Source organism: Cyprinodon tularosa, unplaced genomic scaffold, assembly GCF_016077235.1.
Source record: "Cyprinodon tularosa strain WSP-4 unplaced genomic scaffold, ASM1607723v1 ctg315, whole genome shotgun sequence".
Taxonomy (NCBI): domain Eukaryota; kingdom Metazoa; phylum Chordata; class Actinopteri; order Cyprinodontiformes; family Cyprinodontidae; genus Cyprinodon; species Cyprinodon tularosa.
The window spans coordinates 227430-244695 of NW_024039025.1; the positions used below are offsets into that span (position 1 = coordinate 227430).

Consider the following 17266-nt stretch of genomic DNA (forward strand, 5'->3'; position numbering starts at 1 on the left):
GTTTAGCAATTATTTTATGATTCTTAACAGAGAGTACAAACAGTCCTCCAGCTCAGAAACTGTCAGCTGGTACCACAGATCCAGAAGAGGCAAGTCGGATACTGGCTGAAAAACGACGGCTGGCCCGGGAGCAGAGAGAGAGGGAGGAGGAGGAGCGGAGACAACAGGAGGAGCAGGCGAGGTACTCTAAGGGGGCTCTGTTAGGACATCTGCAGCACTAACGGTGCAGGTCAATTGTAATCAACATATACTGGTTCATTGTTGCTCAGATTAGCAAAGGAGGAGATAGCCCGCCGTAAAGCTGAAGAGCGGGCAAAAAGAGAGGAGGAGGCCCAGCGTCTGGCAGAGGAGAAGAAGAGGCAGGAGGAGGAGGAGGACAGAAGGGCTGAGGAGGAGAAGCTTCAGAAGGACAGAGAAGAGGCCGAGAGACTCCGAAAACAGGTTAAAGAACAAAAACACATTAGATTAGTTTTGTGTTTTAATTTTTTTAGGAGCCAAATTTGCTGATGAAATTACATCTCAACAAAATAAAATACTATCGAAAAAGTCCATGTTTGACTAATATAATTAAAAGAGAAATACATATTTGATGTAGAGTCACAATTATTTTATTTCTATTTGGGTTTAATACATTTTTTTTTTCAACTTTGTATTGAATTTAATATATTGAGTGAAAGCCACAAACTGGGATTTCTAAAGAGAGCAATGGAAAGTTAAGTAAAACAAAAATTTTTTTTAAAGCAGTAAGAAAAACTGCAGTCTTTAAAGAGTTATGAATTTAAGAGGCCATTTAGGAGGGATATTCACACAGCATGGATTTCAATTAGTCTGTGGCTTCTGTGTCACCACATAAAGTTAGACTTAGACAAACTTTGTCATTTTGTGTACACAGAGTGTGTACAAAACAAAATTACATTGCTTTCAGCTTCCAACAGTGAAATGAGCAGCTTATAACAGTGAAATCAAAATTACCATTTAAAGTGCAGCAGTTATCATTGTGTAAACAGTATTGGAGAAAAGGAAAACCAGTTTAAAAAATAATGGTGCAAAAGGTAAATGGTGAATGGCCTGTACTTTTATAGCGCTTTTTCAAGTCAGGAGACATGACCAAAGCGCTTTACATTACATTACATTCATTCACCCATTCACGCACACACTCACACACTGATGGTGGCAAGCTACATTGTAGCCACAGCTGCCCTGGGGCTCACTGACAGAAGCGAGGCTGCCGTACACTGGCGCCACCGGGCCCTCTGACCACCATCAGAAGACAATGCAGATGAAGTGACTTGCCCAAGGACACGACGACACTGAAAGTCTGAGCCGGGGCTTGAACCTTCAATCCTTCGATTTCAGGGCAAACTCCTACATCCAACGCCACTGTCGCCCCAAAGAAGGTAATTAATATGGAAAGGTTCAGTGCAGTGAAAAATAAATAAGGTGCAAAATGCAGCAGAACGAGTTGTGTTGTATTTAAAAGAATTATAAAAGTTTCAGCCACGTTGGTGGAGCAAAATAATGTTGCAAGTGTTATGCAGAGACCAGTTTAGAGTTCAACAGTTCAGCAGTCTGATGACAGTGGGGAAAAAGCTGTTACAGAACCTGCTGGTACTGCAGAAAATGCTGCAAATCCTCTTACCAGAAAGCAGCAGGGAGAACGGGCCATGGTGGGGGTGTAAAGGCTGATTTATGCTCAGACACCAGGTCGTCTGCATGTGTGTCACGGTGCACGCAAATGTGCCCCTGCCCTCCCGCAGGCACTCTGGTGCGCCTCTTCAAAATTATAGGTGACAGCAGACAGAAGGCCTCTGATTGGTCAAATCTACATCCGCTCTACACTATGCGCGTTTCCCGTTTTGTACCATACCGGCTTGTTTTGTTTGTATGACCACCATTGTTGAAAACAACTTGTGAAATTTGACCAGCTAGAAGAGCAAGGTGCGCTATAACGCTGGGACCCTTTTTCCACCTGGATCCATGCTCTTTTTCACCCTCATGTCCCTATGTTCTCGCACAAATTTGCCCCCACTTCCTCACCGCCTCGGCCGTATCTAGACCCACAGCTAGTTCGTGATTGTCCCTCTTGCGGCGTGCCAGGAAATAACATAGGGCAGACCGCACTTCAAAATTGGGCATAAATTAAAAATATCTGCGACAAGCTCACTGTGATACACTGCTGCGGAGAGTATAACCAGCCCTTAAGGGGGCGCTGATGATGTTACGGGCTCGGGACGTGCAGCGCTGGGATGAAATGTCTGTAATGGAGGGAAGAGGAGCCCCCATGATCTTCTCTGCTGTTCTTACCACTCTTCTCACGTTCTTCCAGTCTAAGGCGCTGCAGCCTCCACCCCACACAGTGAGTCAGCTGGTCAGAACGCTCTCTATGGTGCCACAGTAGAAGGTGGTGAGGATGGGTGGGGGCAGGTTAGAACCAGAGATAAGAAGCGTCTCACCTCGGAAAAAAGCTTAAGTCACTTAAAAAAAAAAAAGTTAAGTCGGTATTTCTTTAAAAAAATAAGGTCCCAAAATCTGGAAGAAGACTCGAGATGCAAGGAATCCATCTGCTTTGAGGTCTAATATGATGCGTTCACTGTCAGAGATCATCCAAGGAGCCAAGTCGGTTATTTCACTAAGGGCTTTTTGTAATGTAATAAATGTCATATGTGGGCATTGTAAGATTTAGATCATTGGGTGTACAGTTAAACCCTAAATTAGCCATACCCCTTAAAGTTTTTAAGTATTCTTTCACAGTTTATATTGATGGCCTGGTAGACCTTGCAGACTCAAAGACTTGGAGCTCATAGCAAAAGTTAAACTGTCAGAAATACCTGTGGAAACATGCTAATGGCTGGTGAGCATGAGGTGTTCAATGACAGCTTGAATGTCCACAAACAGTGCTCAAATTGTTATTTAAGACATTATTTGATAAATGAAAATTTCTATTCTTCAAAATTAATTCTCATTTTACTTTTATGAAGCTTATCTTTTGAAAAAAGACTTTGTCACTTTTTATATCAAACAATTTTGTGAGTTGAATGAAAATAATGTCAAATCTAAACCTAACGGGGTATGAATAATTCTGGACTCACCTGTTGTGTCACTGAACTGATTTTTATACAAATGCTACTGATTTTGGTGCCCAAAATACTCAAGGTCACAGTGAATTTTGCGAGCACAGATAAAATCCCAATATTCTTCCCTGTGTTTTGCTTTAGAAAGAGGAGGAGGAGTCTCGATTGAGGGAGGAGGCGGAGCGATTGAGGCTGAAGAGAGAGAAGCACTTTCAGAAAGAAGAGGCTGAACGACTGGAGAGAAAGAAGGTGATATCCTCAAACATGAACTGATGATCCATATCGAAATCGTGTTTTCATTTTCTGTGCATCTTGTTTTATCCGGCACAGCGTTTGGAGGAGATCATGAAGAGAACTAGACGCTCGGACACATCTGAAAAGGTAAAGCTGCCTACTGGCTATAAAAGGAAGACGACAAACTTTTCTTTTAAAAATGTTTATTCTGATTTCCAGAAAGTCAGGACCAGAGACAGCGAAGGTAACTCCATATACCATTCTTCTCTTCTCCCAAAAATCTCTCAGATTGTTTTTTGAAGGATTGTCCTGATCTTTTGTTTCATCAGTGATTCCTGGTTCTGCTGAAGCACCTGCTGCCGCCGTGCCTCAGACATCCAACAGTGAGCCTAACCTCAGCCCACAGCCCAGCACCACTGCACTGAGCCACCCAGACCAGAGGTGGTGGGAAAAACACAGTTCAACAGCACTAATACATCACACCAAAACATTTCTGTCATATTTATTTCTGCTCCTTTTTCCTTCCGTTTTGGTGTTTTTGTTAGGGAGAACGGGGATTTTGAAGAGGAAATCACCCTGCCTTCACATTCCAGGTTGTCTCCTCCTGAAGGAGAGGAGCAGCAGGAGAAGGTGGTAGAGGAGAGTAAAGTTTCTGTCGTAGCCTTCATGGAGAACGGTCCTCTAAAGCCTCTTAGTGGAGTAGAAGATATATCAGCCCAGCAAGGGCCAGGTCAGTACCAGGTGATATGTTTACTCCCACAATGTTGTTTTGATGGGACACATTTTCTACTCTAATTTAAGCACTGTTTCTATAGAAGTGTAGCATTGATGTCTGTAGAGTCTGAGCAGATTTCTTCTACCTGAATTAGACAGACAAGCTCCTGCAGAAATCACCAGTTTTAAAAATGGTTTTCCTACAAAAAGATTGTGTTGATATTATCCAATATAACTGTAGCTATGATCAGATCATGTCGGCATAGACTGATATCAAGTGCATATCACTATTTGTGTGTTAGCATAACTTAGCCAGTGAGATGCTTCAGATAACGGCGCACTCACACCTTGACGACTTAGTCAGTGTATGCAAGACGTCCCAGAATCTTCTGAAACGCCGGCATACGCTGAACTTTCTATGTATCGTTTCAATTTTGGGTATATACATAGAGTATTCATCCAGAGTCCAGAATTAATGTCGAACGACAGCCTAACTTATCCATAACGCAGGTTAGTGTAATGCCCATGAAAGGATGCACAAGCCAGTGTCCTGAGGGGGGGGGGGGAGCAATGCAACCGGAGGTGCCCAGGCCAGCATAAAAAGCACAGCTTCATAGTCACAGTAATAACTTAGCTACTGTTCACCGCTCACGAAAAAAATAAAAGCTAAAAAGAAAGGTTTGCAGTCGCAGCAGATTCAGTGTCTTTAAGTTAAATTGTTGGTAGTGGCCACGGGTGTGAACGCAGGGAGGATCCATCACACTCACCTTCACGCTCACCCTACGATTGGGATGATACAGGGTGAATAAGCTAGACAACACGACTTATGAGTAAATTAAAATTAAAATGTGTTAACTATCACATAACTTACCTGTACCACTTATGAGCAAACGCTGGCATACGTGAGCATGCAGAATTTCTCGTATATCAACATGTGCCAGCGTGCTCATAACTTATATAAAACTTACCCCTAACTTATCCAACTTACACTAGCGTTTTAGCCTCAATTTTCGTACGTCAGCGTACGCTGGCTAAATCGTCAAGGTATGACGGCCAGAAACATGAAACTTCTTCCCAAAAATAGTCATTTATACTGTATTTACAAATTTGCTGTTCTTTATTTGCCCTTTTAAAATGCAGATGTGGCCTGATGTTGCTGTGCGATGCAAGGACTCCACAGAGACGGGAGAAACCGAGAAGGAAACAGAGAATCATGGAGCTATGAGAACTGAACCAAACCAAGGATTCCTAACACCATATATTCATAGCCATGTCCCAGAACTGGTGTCTCCAAAGAACTACAACAAGGCATCCTTCCAAAAAGAAGTGTTTTTTTTTTACTTTTGGAAAATCAGACAAAGAGCTAATTTCCCTGACACTTGGGCATAACTTTTTGAAAATGTGGCCCCAGTTCCTCCCCTCGATTCTCTAACAACCTGAAATCACAGGACAACATTGACCCTCCTGCTCTATCAAGTGAGGCTAAGCAGGGACAAATATTGTAGTGTAAACCGAGTCACCTTTTAAGTCTCCAACTGTGATACTTGAAGTTGTTTTCAATGTTCTTTGAATTCCAGCAACTGTAATGTGACTTTATATCTGGAAAAAAAAAGGTTCAAAACTGCACAGTTGTTGATTTAGATTTGATGGAATGACAGCACAAAGTTATAAAGAGTGTCATGCAAAACAATGTATTTCGTCAACAGCGTTTAAAATTAGGGGCTATCAGATACAGACCAGGGTGATGGAGTATTACAAGCTTTAGTTTCATTAGGATTCTGTTTTCTCAGGCAACAGAAGGATAGGGCAAAACCTCATTTTCATTTAGTTTTAATGGCTGTAAAGATTAAATGTGATTCTTTAAGTTGCCTGCATCTTTTTTGTTCACTTAGGAAAATACTTTTTCTTTGGGTTAAAAACCTGTTGGTTTACTTTTTACAGTGAAACTGGAAGTATTTAGCTATTCCCTTTTATTAGGCTGCGTTAGAAGCTGAATGGAGTCCTCCCCCCCAAACCAGTTCAAAAGGAGGAAGAGTTAACCGATATTGATTTCATCCTTTTTTTTATGAAAGGATGCTGCTAATTGAGTTTTTTTTTTTTTGAAATTGCAGCTGTTGAAGTTGTCCATGTCTGCACTGAATTGTAGAAATGCATTCCTGAGCTTTAGCATTTTCAGCCAAACTAAGGTCTTCCTGTTGATGCAGATATGAAGAGATTAAATGCTGGCCTTTTTATAAGCAGCCACTCATACATTGCTCTCTCCAGCTCTTTGCAGCCTGATCTTTGGGGTTTACATTGTCACTAATACCATTCACACGTTCTTGTCCCAGGTTTCTTCCAGCTGGACTGTTAAAGTTCTGGTAACTATAGGTTTGTGAAATATAAGTGGATATTTTCTTAAAGACAAAGCTTTGTAAGCAAAGAAATCCCTTAATTTAAATAACTGTATACTGGTTGGTAGAAAGTTATTCACACCATTGTATTACTGAGGTGAAAAAAATGATTACAGCTCTATTTGTGAGCAAATAAATTTTCTTTGAAGTAATTAAATATTTGCTCTGGTTCTTCTGGGCTTTTTTTTTACTCTGTACAAAAAACAATGCACACAAACGATACAAGTATTTATATATTTACTTACTACTTACAAACAGCAGGACAGCTTAAGATTTCAATGAATGACAGAAACCTTTAGCTTTGAATGTTTGGAGGTAAAGGATAAACAGAAAAGACAAGAAGGATGGTACATTTATATAGTATTTGGGGATAGAAAACAGCAATGAAACACAGGTAGGTTTAGATTTGCTCAGGTTGAACAATTTTGGACATCAAATCCCTATATACACACATACACAGTGGAATCTGTATCTTGCTGATTGGCAGACATAAAGCCCTCATGTGAGCTCCTCCCAACTTGTGCTGAAGAGTCTATCCGGACAGCTTTTGGACAAAATGTGAGCTTCACCAGTAGAAGGTTTTTGTGAGGAAACCTGCGGCGGCATTCAGCCAGCTCCCACTAGAATCCTCTTTAGCTGCAGTGCGGGAAATGGCTCTGTCAACCTCCCTCTCCGGGCTCTCCTCTTCCTCCGGGAGGTAGTCTGGGAGGGCGGAGTTTTGCGGCACCTGAACGCCACTTGATTTCAGAGGGATATAAACCTTAGGAAATGACATGAGGGGGAGAGGAGGGCATTAAATATTTTAAAATGCTCAGGAGGAACTTGTGAAAAAAATCTGATTTGAATGTTGTTCACCTCCTCTCCTGCTTCGTTTTTCACCACTTGCTGAGCAGACAACACGTTAGTGGAGGCGATAGCTGTTGCCAGGCTCTGAAAAGAAACATTTTTTAGACACAATAGATTTCTTTATTTATGAAAATTCCTGGCTGGCTTTTTGATTGACTTCCAGATGGAAACCAGAATTTTTTTTACCTCAGTGGGAAGATCTGAACGGATACGGACTGTACATCTCTTAGAGGCCATTTGAAAAGTGAAGCTGATCACCCCTTTGACTTTTAGCAGAGCCTCTTCACACAAGCTTCTTTGATGCTTGAAAGCAGAAAGACAATGCATGTGTAAACTAGGAGTTGCTTAACAGCATGAATGAGGTCAATACTTAGTAAATGTAAAATACTTTAGTAAACTTACAGTGCTTTCCAGCCCTTGGATGTGTAGTGTGACAGATTTTGCCTTCTTGTTGGTGGAGTTGATAAAGAACTGAGGCTTCCTCCTTCTCTCCCTCTCCGGTGTGCGTGGTGTTGGATTAACAGGCTCCCTCAGAATGCCATACACCTCTTTAGCCAGAGCCGTGATATCAAGAGAGAGATCCCCTCTAAGGAGAAAAAAAAATCATAACCACATTTATTTGATCATTTATAACAAGTTCTACCTTATGTCCCAGCTAGCATACATGTACCACCTCGATGAAAATAAGGTATTTTAACATCTGTATCTAATTTTCCTACCTTTGGATAAGATTTTCCAAGCTCACCATCATACCCAGCTCGTTCTTCATAATGGGTACGTTGGGAGGTAATTCGGCCAGATAACGAAGAGTCTGAGGACAAAGATGTGTAATATTTTTAGTTCTTTATAGTAAAAACATTGAATTGCCTCCATCACCCCTGTGATTTTAATGTAATTTGTGTCTGGTGTGAGCATCTGCTACAGTGAGGCTCTGTTCTATGCAGGGTTTATACTGGAATGAGTAACTAATGCTTTTAAATGCACTTTTTAAGGTCTTAGAAATAATTCCAATGCCATCAACAAGTACCAATAACTCTCATTCATATATATATATATATATATATATATATATATATATATACACACATGACAAAATCCTTTGTCACCTTTACTTTTGTTGAAGTTTGCATTTTCCCATTCTCTAGCCTTTTCTGTGCCTCGAGCTTCTTTTCCGAACATACGGCTTTGCGATCAACCAGAAGCAGTTCCACGCAAACACGGGGAACCAGTTATATCCGATATATCTGACGAAATACTTTTTATAAACGATTTTCTTTTTCTAAATAAGGCGTTTTAAATGCCACGATAATCACATTTAATGAATTTTAATGTCAATTACAGCCTTAATTTACAAACAAATAATATAATCACTTAATGATTTTTTTAATGACCCATGGAAAACCTATTATAATTTGTATTGGCATGTAAGATGAAAGTTTCAAATACGTTGACAGCATGCAGGGAACTTATTCCATATTAATATTGCACAGCTTGATACCACGATGATATAATCACAAAATATTTTACGTGTTTTTTATTTTGAAACATCTGTTCTGTTAAGGGTCATTAGACTATAGGATAAAGTTCAAGGACCAAACTGTGATTTTACATTATTCAAAAATGGAGAAAGTCCAGTTGCAAACCTACAACTTGCTGTAAAAAATTTAGTGTAATGAACCCCATTATCAACCTCTTTCTAATTTGTCATATTTCCAATTGTGGCATCAACACATCAGAAAAAGACTCGTTGTCAGGGCAACGGAGATGAAACTACAATCCATTGAGTCAGGGGGCCAGAATCCATCAGCACTTTTTGAGAATTGTTGATTTTGTTAAACAATTTAGTAATGTCCCATTTCCACAGTTTCTGTTTGTTCATCACATAGAATCTAAACAAAATGCCGTTTTTGTAGAGAATCGATAGTTTTACTAAATGTGTGTACCTGCAAGGTTGCAAGCAACACTTCTGGTTTCTGGTGGTCCAGAAAGAGAACTAGTCCAGGAAGACAACCCTGGTCTTGGACGATCACAGCTCGGTTTTGCGGTTCAGAAGCAAGATCCCGCAGCTGACACACCACCGACAGGGCGTCCATCATGACTGGAAAACTCAGCAGACCTGAAAATGGAAGAAACATTAAAACGATAACCCGGAGTGGATGTGAAGTTTAAACTGATTTGTTTGCTTAAGTAAGCAGTAGTTTTATTGTGGAGGTATAATTTAATTAAGAACAAAATAGTTTAATACTTATTTTTGTTTGTTAAAAAAGAACAAGCACTGAACTTTCGAGCATCTGCGTTTCATAATGGGAAGCTAACAATGCTATTATCTTATGACACGTTAAGTTGCTCGACCTTAAGTACATTTCTATTTGCTTGATTGCATTTTTCAAACTTTGAAAACTGATATGCCCTTCTCGTTATATTAAAGAATTCCCTATAGAACCGTAGAGGTTTTAAAATGTACCTTAATTGTGTTTTCTTACCAAAGAGAGGAAGAAGCTCGTGCAGAAAAATACAAATTTTGTAGCTCTTCTTTCGCGACGTTCTATTGGCTGTCAAACGTTCTGAACGTTTGTAAGTAGTTCTTTCCTATTGGATGTTTGTCCTCGTCCGCAGCTGCAGCCAATAAGAAAGCAGTTTGCTACTGCGGCATTATTTGACTTTACGGAAGTGCTGCCTAGAGGCGTGAGAACGGGTATTCTTAAAGCTATCTTTCTGAACATATTACATGTTAGTTTGGTTAAAAGATTGAATAGATGGCTGGCAACTAACATGTGGCTCCTTTGAAAAGAAGAGTAGACGGTAAGTTTCATATGCTTTATTTCTATAAAACATCTTCGCTGCGGCTTTGTTGGGTAACTTTTGATGACCTCTGCAGCTTTTCCCCATATGCTGCGGTACTGCAGAGCTACAAGGATCAGGTTTTTATTGCTTTAATGTTACCTCCTCTCTCTGATGGTCCGAGATACACACTGAAAGCGTTGACTGACGAATTTTATGAAAGGATATAATGAAAGTGGCCATCAGTTTGTGATGCATTCACATGTATGATGTAGAGTAGCAACGAGGTTGGCTGTGTTCCTGTTTTGAACTGTTTTAAACAATTTTAAATTACCTGCATTTAAAATGGTTTGCATTACATCCAGCTTTAAAGCCACTCCACTGTCTCACTGAGGCAGTTTTAAAACGCTTCCCCCTCAGTATTTATGGGGTGCAGTTTGTAAAGTTAAGCAGTCAAAAATTTTGAGAAACATTTATGGTTATTAATCGTGTTTTAAGAGAAGAATAAGGGGATTATTTTTTTCCAAGTCATTTTTTCACTGTTATTCATTCATAAAAAAAAAAAAACTTACTTTGTTTAATATTTAATTTGCAAATTAAATATTTAGTTTGTTAAATAAATATTTAGTTTCAAAGTAAAAATCTGATTTGGAGCTAAATGTTTAACTAAATATTTAAAGCTAAATATTTGAGAAAAAAAAAACATTTAATTTGTAAGCTAAATATTTATTTAGCAAACTAAATGTTTTATTTCCAAAATAAATATTTAGCTCAAACACTAAATATTTATTTCTAAATGAATGAATCAGCTATGCTAAATAACCATAAATATTGCTCCTAATTTTTCACTGCTTAACATTGCAAATGGGACCCCATAAATACCCATATAGCAAATTAACCCGCTTAACTTATGTTATTCAATACAAGTAAACGGGCCATTTATTGGCTAAGTTTGTTCTTTTCTCTGTACCTTATGGTGTTTTTTTGTTTTTTTTTTTGGTCTATGTTTTGCTTTTTGAAATTACACCGAAGCTTGTGAGGATCTGCAAAGCTTAGTAGGATGTGTTCCTATTTCGTTGTTTCAGGTATAAAGTATCTCACTTCTCTTCATGTTGGCCTCAAAATAAGTCCGTCAGCAGAAACAGGAGCTTTGCAGTCATCGGCTGCTGCAGGGAAAAGTCCTTGCCATGTCTTTAGTAGAGGATATTCTGGATGTGCTGTGTATGGTCCTGGAGTACTTCGGTGTAGCTCCAGAAATGGTAAGCATGCTGACACTGCAGCCCTGTTCCAGATGAGTACATGTTTCTCAGCCTGCACTGAATCTCTCTCCTCCTCCATCCCTTTTAATTTTTTTCTCTCTTGTTATTTGTGGTTGTGTTTCATCCGATGGCAGCTTGTTCCTGTGTGGGACTCTCAGCTGTGTGGTCAATATCGCAGCATTGTGCGAATGATTGGGACAAATCTCCCACTGCAGCCAACTCCACGTGTCCATTTTCAGGTAATCTAAACAACTGCGCTTTGTGGCTGCCATAAAGATTCATCCTCAGATAATTGAATTTATATAATAGTACCTTATTTAGCTAATCCAGTAAAAAAAAAATGTAGAGCTGAAGTATCTGATCACTTATTTCTTTAACTCTAATGGAGTTCAGGCTGCATATGAAGTGTTTGCCTAATTTTGGAAGGTCAAAACATTTCAACCTCTACAGAGCCTGGTATTTACTGGAAAGCAAATTAGATTACAGTATTTAGGATATACCATGCTTGCAATATGTCCTTTGAATGTTTTTTTTTTTCTGTCCTTAGATCCCCCTGCTGACTTATAAGCCCCATGGATACATTGAGGATGAAGCAGACACACCTCCTATTGCTACATTTGCAGATGTTCTGTGGGTGTTAGACTACGAGGGTGAAAGCTTTGCCAGAACCAGGTACAAAGGATTAGGGGCTATTTGTTGTTTTTATGCATTTTCTTATTTTGTGTGTGTTTTGGTCAAAGGTGACAGAAAGCAGAGACTGACAGTCCTGCATGGGTCTGATTTTTCAAAACGGCATCTGCCTGCACCCGTAGACAACCGAAACCCGATCCGTTACCTGCAATTGTCCCGATTCAAAACCGGACCTGTAAATGATAAAGTGCAATCCGAACCGCGTTCACAAAATGTACACACAGCAATTTATAATAATAGAGGCAAAGAACATTGCCTCTCGCTCACATCCAGAGCACGCTGCACTCACAGATTGAAAGCTCTAAATTGGCCGAATTAAAAAAGGTTTGCCTTATTGCTTCAAAAACCTACTGTTCTCTGGATATTCTTGAATCAATGCATTTTTTAAGATGTAGAGTTAATAAGAAAATATTAAAAAAATTGACTCATACTGTAACTATGTTACCCACATTTTGTTCATATATACCCAGGCCCGCACCTATGAAATAATATATATATATATATATTTTTTATAGATTTAAGTTTTATACCAACGGATACCTGACTCGGTGCAGGACTCTGGCCCCTGGTAAATTAAAAGGGCCCCCATTTGACTCAGACCGTCCTGGTGTCTGCTACAGCTTGACAATGACTCTTACCTTCAGAAGAATAGGTGGCCTTTGTTAGATGAAGGTTCATGTTCTTAAATAGCCTAGGTAGCAAATCTGAACTTGATAGATCTGCAGGGTCACTTAAAAGTGGCTACAGACAATAGATGTCCAGACAGTCTGATAAATTTGAGGAATACATTGGAGAATGTGCCAGTACAAGATGTAAAGACTTAAAAACGCAGTCTTGAATAAAGTATTATGAGGGTTTGATTACCTATGCAGTGAGCTAAATAATCTGTTACCTTTTGTTCTATTACTACATTACATATTAGTTTTTCCAGTTGAATTGTAAAGGATATGTTTCATTTTAAAGGTTAGGGAAGTTATCTAAAGGTTTTAAATTAGGGTCGACACTGTAAACCTCTAACTCTATTTCTGAGAAGTTTTATAGAGGATAAACAGACAATAATACTATGTATTTTCAGTTCTTTATTTCAGACTTTATTGGTCTCACAGTGAATTTCTCCACTGTGAGACCAATAAATCAGTTAATCTATTCAATAACTTTGAGTACTAATCAGAATCCCTCATAGCAAACACTATTTGTATTTGATTGTGTGGCGTTTTAAGGAACCATTTACCCCCAAAGAAAGACGGCACTTTGAGTCGGGAGCTGATGAGAAACCCCAGACAAGCTCAAAGAAGAGGAGGGTGTGCGCCACAGACGGTTGACCCTGAAGCCCTGCAGAAGATCACACAGCTGGAGAGTGAGCTGCTTAAACTACAGGCTCAGATTGCCATGATTGTTACTGCAGCGCCATCTTCAGGTACAGTGGAGCATTTTCTGCAAACCTCCAAAAAAAGAGATCTTAATGAATGTTCCATCTCTGACTGAGACCCAGAACGCTCTGTGCTCACCTTTCACATCCCCTGCTGCAATCACAGCTCTCTCCTCCACACCTCGTGCTGCTGCTCCTCCTTCTTCGGCTCCACCACCGCCACCTCCCCCTCCTCCTCCTCCCCTCTGCATAATCTCCAGTGAGACATCGTCTGTGATGGATCTGATCAGAGAGCGTCGGAGCAACAAATCTGATGATGGTCAGTCACAGTCGCACTCGGGGCTAAACGGAAACGTAGAAAACAAGAAGATTCCTTCGATGCTGGACGTTCTGAAGGATTTAAATCAAGTCAAACTACGCCGAGTGGAGAGGTAAGAACGAGCAACATGTCACAAAAACATTAAAAGAGAATTTAATGTTTCAAGTATAGGTATTTACAGGCCAGCTGATAGCATTGGCTGGGCCTGGGCAGAACTGAAGAGTTGGGAGCCATCAGTTCATACTTTATATGTAGTGTATTCCCACATACTGCCACTCTGGCTCCCTGAGCAAAGACCCTTCACCCACACTGCTCCCTGGGCGCCGCACAATGGCAGCCCACTGCTCTCCAAGGGGATGGGTTAAATACAGAGAATGAATTTCATTGCTCTGTACTTGTGACAGTGTTATGACAATAAAAGCTGGGGGAAAAATTTATCAAGTTAAATATGCATTTTCTAAGGATTAAAAAAAACATTTGGTTATTTAATGCAAGTATCTTTGGTAACATTTAAATGTTTATATTTACAAATGGAGATATTTACAGTATTTATTTTATGAAATATGCGGCACATTTGGCTTTCCATACCTGCTCCAATCCCAATTATAGGTTTTTGTGAGATTTTGACATGTTTAAATAGAACCATAAAATGCTCTGGTCAAAATCTGTAAGCTGTTAAGGCTGCACAGTAGGATTGTCTATTTATTCGCGTCCACCGCGGCATTGTTGCAGCCACAGACACGCCATGTAGTCGCGTAAATCAAATTCAAAACTTCTCAATCTCTTAACAAGACCCATTGGTCCGGTCTTGATTATAACTTAATCTAGCAAAGATGGGGAACAAAACCTTGACAGAAACTGCTTAGTTTTGTGCTTCATCAGAGCACTTGCATGCTATGACTGCTTTTAGAGGCTTTTGTAGGTGAGGACAATCTTAAGTTCTGTTGGATCTAGAGCTGCTCCTGTGGCTTGAGGCGGCTTCTTCAGGTGAGAGTTGCTGTACCCTTCATGTTAAAGTAATAGAGCTGATGCAAGACTGTGTACAGAGGGGAAGATTCAGGTTCTGTGTTTTCCTGTCTCCACCTGCAGCTCAGCCAGCCTTATGTTTTGCAGCTTGACAAACTTCAGAGGAACTGAGTCGAGGCATAACTAGTTAGAAGGAATCGCTTTCGAAATTTCGAAAGAAATTAATAATAGGAAAAGATTTTATGAAACTTGAGAATAAAGCTCTAATTTCCTTGCAAATGTCTTAAAAAAATATTTGCTGCAATAGATGTAGAGGCTGATTCCCAGGAGAGAGGGCAAACAAAAAGCTCAGTTTTGGGCAGAAATGGATGTGTTGGTGGTTGAGGTGGCGCGTTGGATAAATCTTGTATGGACTTGTTTCTTGTATGTATGAACTGATGTCTTCCAAGACTTTGCTCTTTGCAAAGTTGTGATATCTACCTTGCATCATTGGAAGACATTCACAGAAAAAAATATTTTCCTAAATGTTTCTGGCAGAGAGTTAATGAATTGTTGATTTTGTTTCACACTTGTGGGGAAATTTGCATTGGTTAAAGCTTGCTGCCAGGAACACTAGAGGGGTTTGACATCTGTAAGAAGTAAAGGAAAAATGCAGAAAATCTGGAAATGCTGCATATCGTGGTACATATTTCAATATGAACAAAGATGGCAGCTATAGAAGCTCATTATATGCAGAATTCTCCTTATCCCTCTATAGATATGTGGATTACTTTGGATCTTTAAGAAATTGGCTGAAGTCCATATTCATTTCATCCATATTAAGTATATTTTATATGTGCCTGTTATTATATATAAATCTTACCATGTAGTGATGGTTATTGTGGGTTAATTAACCATGCACTTCCTTTTTTTTAATCTACACTGGAGTTGTGTGAATGGACCTCCTTGTGTTGTTCCAATCAATGGAACCTGCTCAGCACATGGATCCAAAGTAATCCACTTAGGATTTTAAATTGGCTCACAAACAAGTCCTCATCATGGGCCAGGAAACTTTGGCGACTCCTTAGACATCTTCCCTCCTAATTCTCCCATTTTCAACATCCTCCAGTCCCCCCATTGTGCCCAGATGTCACAACATCATTTACATGTTTGCAGCATTGCCTCAAGCATTGTTACATTTATTTACCGATATATGATATCAATCACCCTGTTGATCAGAGAGGAACGTGAGGGTGAGGAAACTTTTAAATACTGCACACACTTTAATTTATGATTTAAGATTGTTTAAAAGCATGTTTTCTTTATGCAACAGGTCCTTGTGTAGAGCTAGAACTCACTAGTGCTAGCTTATATCACACTGCTGTTTCCGATCTGATAAAGTCGGTATACAATTAAAGTTTCACAGGAACTATTATGATGCAATCTAGCATCAATACCTTCATTATCAGTGTGTTCATTTCCTCTTGCGTCATAAATGTTTATACCCTGCATGGATTGCTCAGATTTGGTGTGGAATGCACATTTTCACGTTGAATTTGATGCTGCAACAATATTTTGCTTAAGTCCAAAATAAATATCTAAAGACTGGGGTTGTTGTTGTTACATTACTATATTATACGTTGAATAAATGTTTTATACATAGATCAATGTTTTACATTTCAGACTAACTGAATTATTTTACCGTTAAGGGACATTAGATTAAACATTTCTTGATATAACAATTAAAACATACTCTTATCCTTAACAGTTTAGAGATTGAAAACCACCTTTAGTCAGAGCTGCTGTGGCTTAGCTGGGACATTTTAAAGGGATTTGGGGAAGAGAGACTCTTGTGGGTGAAAGTTCACATCTACCATTTTAGACAATGTGACTTTTGGCAAACTTTAAAGTCTTGCATCTCTGTAGATCACCGGGAGGCAATCCAGTGAAGAGAAGAAGCGATGCTGCTTTGCAAAATGACCCCGCGGCTCTGATAGCTCGGGCGCTGAAAAAGAAATTTGCTCACCATCATAACAACTCCTCCTCGGACAAGGAGAATACCCTGCAGCTTTCTCCCTTTGGCAGTCCAGAAAACCCTCAGGTGTGCCTCCACGGTCAGAGCCCTAAGTGCTTTTTATCCGTCGGTCTGCAGAAGTAATAACCCAGTTCTTCTGTTTCAGGTCTCTCATCACGCCAGACGCAGTCATGGTCGTCGCCATTTGCTAGCCTGTTAAACTCATGCCAGGATGGACATGCCTTTTAATTGATTTGTGTAGCAGCTACTGCTAAGTTTTATTTTGTCGTTTACTTTCTTTAAAGGCTACTTTTACTTAAGTAAAAATGTTAAGTTGGGTTTATTTATTTTTTTACTGCCTATAATAAAAAAGAAAAATCAGTCTAATGGAATTTTAATTAAAAACCATTTTTATCCACTAGATGTCAGCATTGAATACATGTCATTACTCTCCCCTCAATTTGGTAACACATAACCATACAAACTAAGCAAATACAAAAACCTGTTTATGTTTAAACAAAAGAAGATATTGTTGTCAAACATAAATGTTTTTCACTTATTGAACTGATACCATTCCAAGCAAGAGTGTCAAATAATTAAAGATAAGTTATGTGTTTTAGTTATTTTACTG

The 17266-nt window shown here is 39.4% G+C and overlaps 3 protein-coding genes across 13 annotated transcripts in view; 2 read left to right on the top strand and 1 right to left on the bottom strand.

Annotated features, from left to right (window-relative positions):
- si:ch73-217b7.1 (ensconsin) overlaps positions 1-6569 on the top strand; it is a 40677-nt gene extending 34108 nt beyond the window's left edge. For 8 of the 10 annotated variants that reach the window (XM_038292684.1, XM_038292678.1, XM_038292681.1 and 5 more), the window contains 8 exons: positions 31-181; positions 270-441; positions 3216-3320; positions 3402-3452; positions 3525-3549; positions 3635-3749; positions 3851-4035; positions 5160-6569. In XM_038292684.1, coding sequence (XP_038148612.1) covers positions 31-181; positions 270-441; positions 3216-3320; positions 3402-3452; positions 3525-3549; positions 3635-3749; positions 3851-4035; positions 5160-5170 — 815 coding nt within the window. In that variant the 3' untranslated portion in view covers positions 5171-6569. The remainder of the gene's footprint in view (positions 1-30; positions 182-269; positions 442-3215; positions 3321-3401; positions 3453-3524; positions 3550-3634; positions 3750-3850; positions 4036-5159) is intronic. The other 2 variants (XM_038292679.1, XM_038292683.1) reach the window with 1 other exon arrangement.
- A 58-nt stretch (positions 6570-6627) lies between these two features.
- armc1l (armadillo repeat containing 1, like) lies at positions 6628-9841 on the bottom strand. 2 transcript variants are annotated; one of them, XM_038292690.1, is made up of 7 exons: positions 9742-9841; positions 9202-9374; positions 7978-8069; positions 7661-7844; positions 7445-7561; positions 7268-7342; positions 6628-7172 (listed from the first exon to the last, which is right to left on the bottom strand). In XM_038292690.1, the coding sequence occupies exons 2-7, from the start codon at positions 9352-9354 to the stop codon at positions 6978-6980; spliced, it is 816 nt and encodes a 271-aa protein (XP_038148618.1). In that variant the 5' UTR covers positions 9355-9374; positions 9742-9841; the 3' UTR covers positions 6628-6977. The 2 variants fall into 2 exon arrangements, with proteins under 2 accessions (XP_038148618.1, XP_038148619.1); XM_038292691.1 differs by having other exon boundaries at positions 9723-9818.
- Positions 9842-9905: 64 nt separating this feature from the next.
- On the top strand, positions 9906-17017 carry mtfr2 (mitochondrial fission regulator 2). The gene is made up of 8 exons (XM_038292689.1): positions 9906-10060; positions 11125-11298; positions 11433-11537; positions 11846-11970; positions 13209-13405; positions 13524-13788; positions 16548-16722; positions 16802-17017. The coding sequence occupies exons 2-8, from the start codon at positions 11227-11229 to the stop codon at positions 16853-16855; spliced, it is 993 nt and encodes a 330-aa protein (XP_038148617.1). The 5' UTR covers positions 9906-10060; positions 11125-11226; the 3' UTR covers positions 16856-17017.
- Positions 17018-17266: the final 249 nt, after the last annotated feature.

Bases quoted from the DNA above. Each gene is read 5' to 3' on its own strand.
- mtfr2 (XM_038292689.1), top strand. From the start codon at position 11,227: ATGTCTTTAGTAGAGGATATTCTGGATGTGCTGTGTATGGTCCTGGAG. The intron at 11,538-11,845 runs GTAATCTAAACA...TTCTGTCCTTAG, and splicing joins CTCCACGTGTCCATTTTCAG to ATCCCCCTGCTGACTTATAA. The intron at 13,406-13,523 runs GTACAGTGGAGC...CTGCAATCACAG, and splicing joins TACTGCAGCGCCATCTTCAG to CTCTCTCCTCCACACCTCGT.
- armc1l (XM_038292690.1), bottom strand. From the start codon at position 9,354: ATGATGGACGCCCTGTCGGTGGTGTGTCAGCTGCGGGATCTTGCTTCT. The intron at 7,845-7,977 runs GTAGGAAAATTA...TTTTCTCCTTAG, and splicing joins TTGGAAAATCTTATCCAAAG to AGGGGATCTCTCTCTTGATA. The intron at 7,173-7,267 runs GTGAACAACATT...TCATTTCCTAAG, and splicing joins AAAACGAAGCAGGAGAGGAG to GTTTATATCCCTCTGAAATC.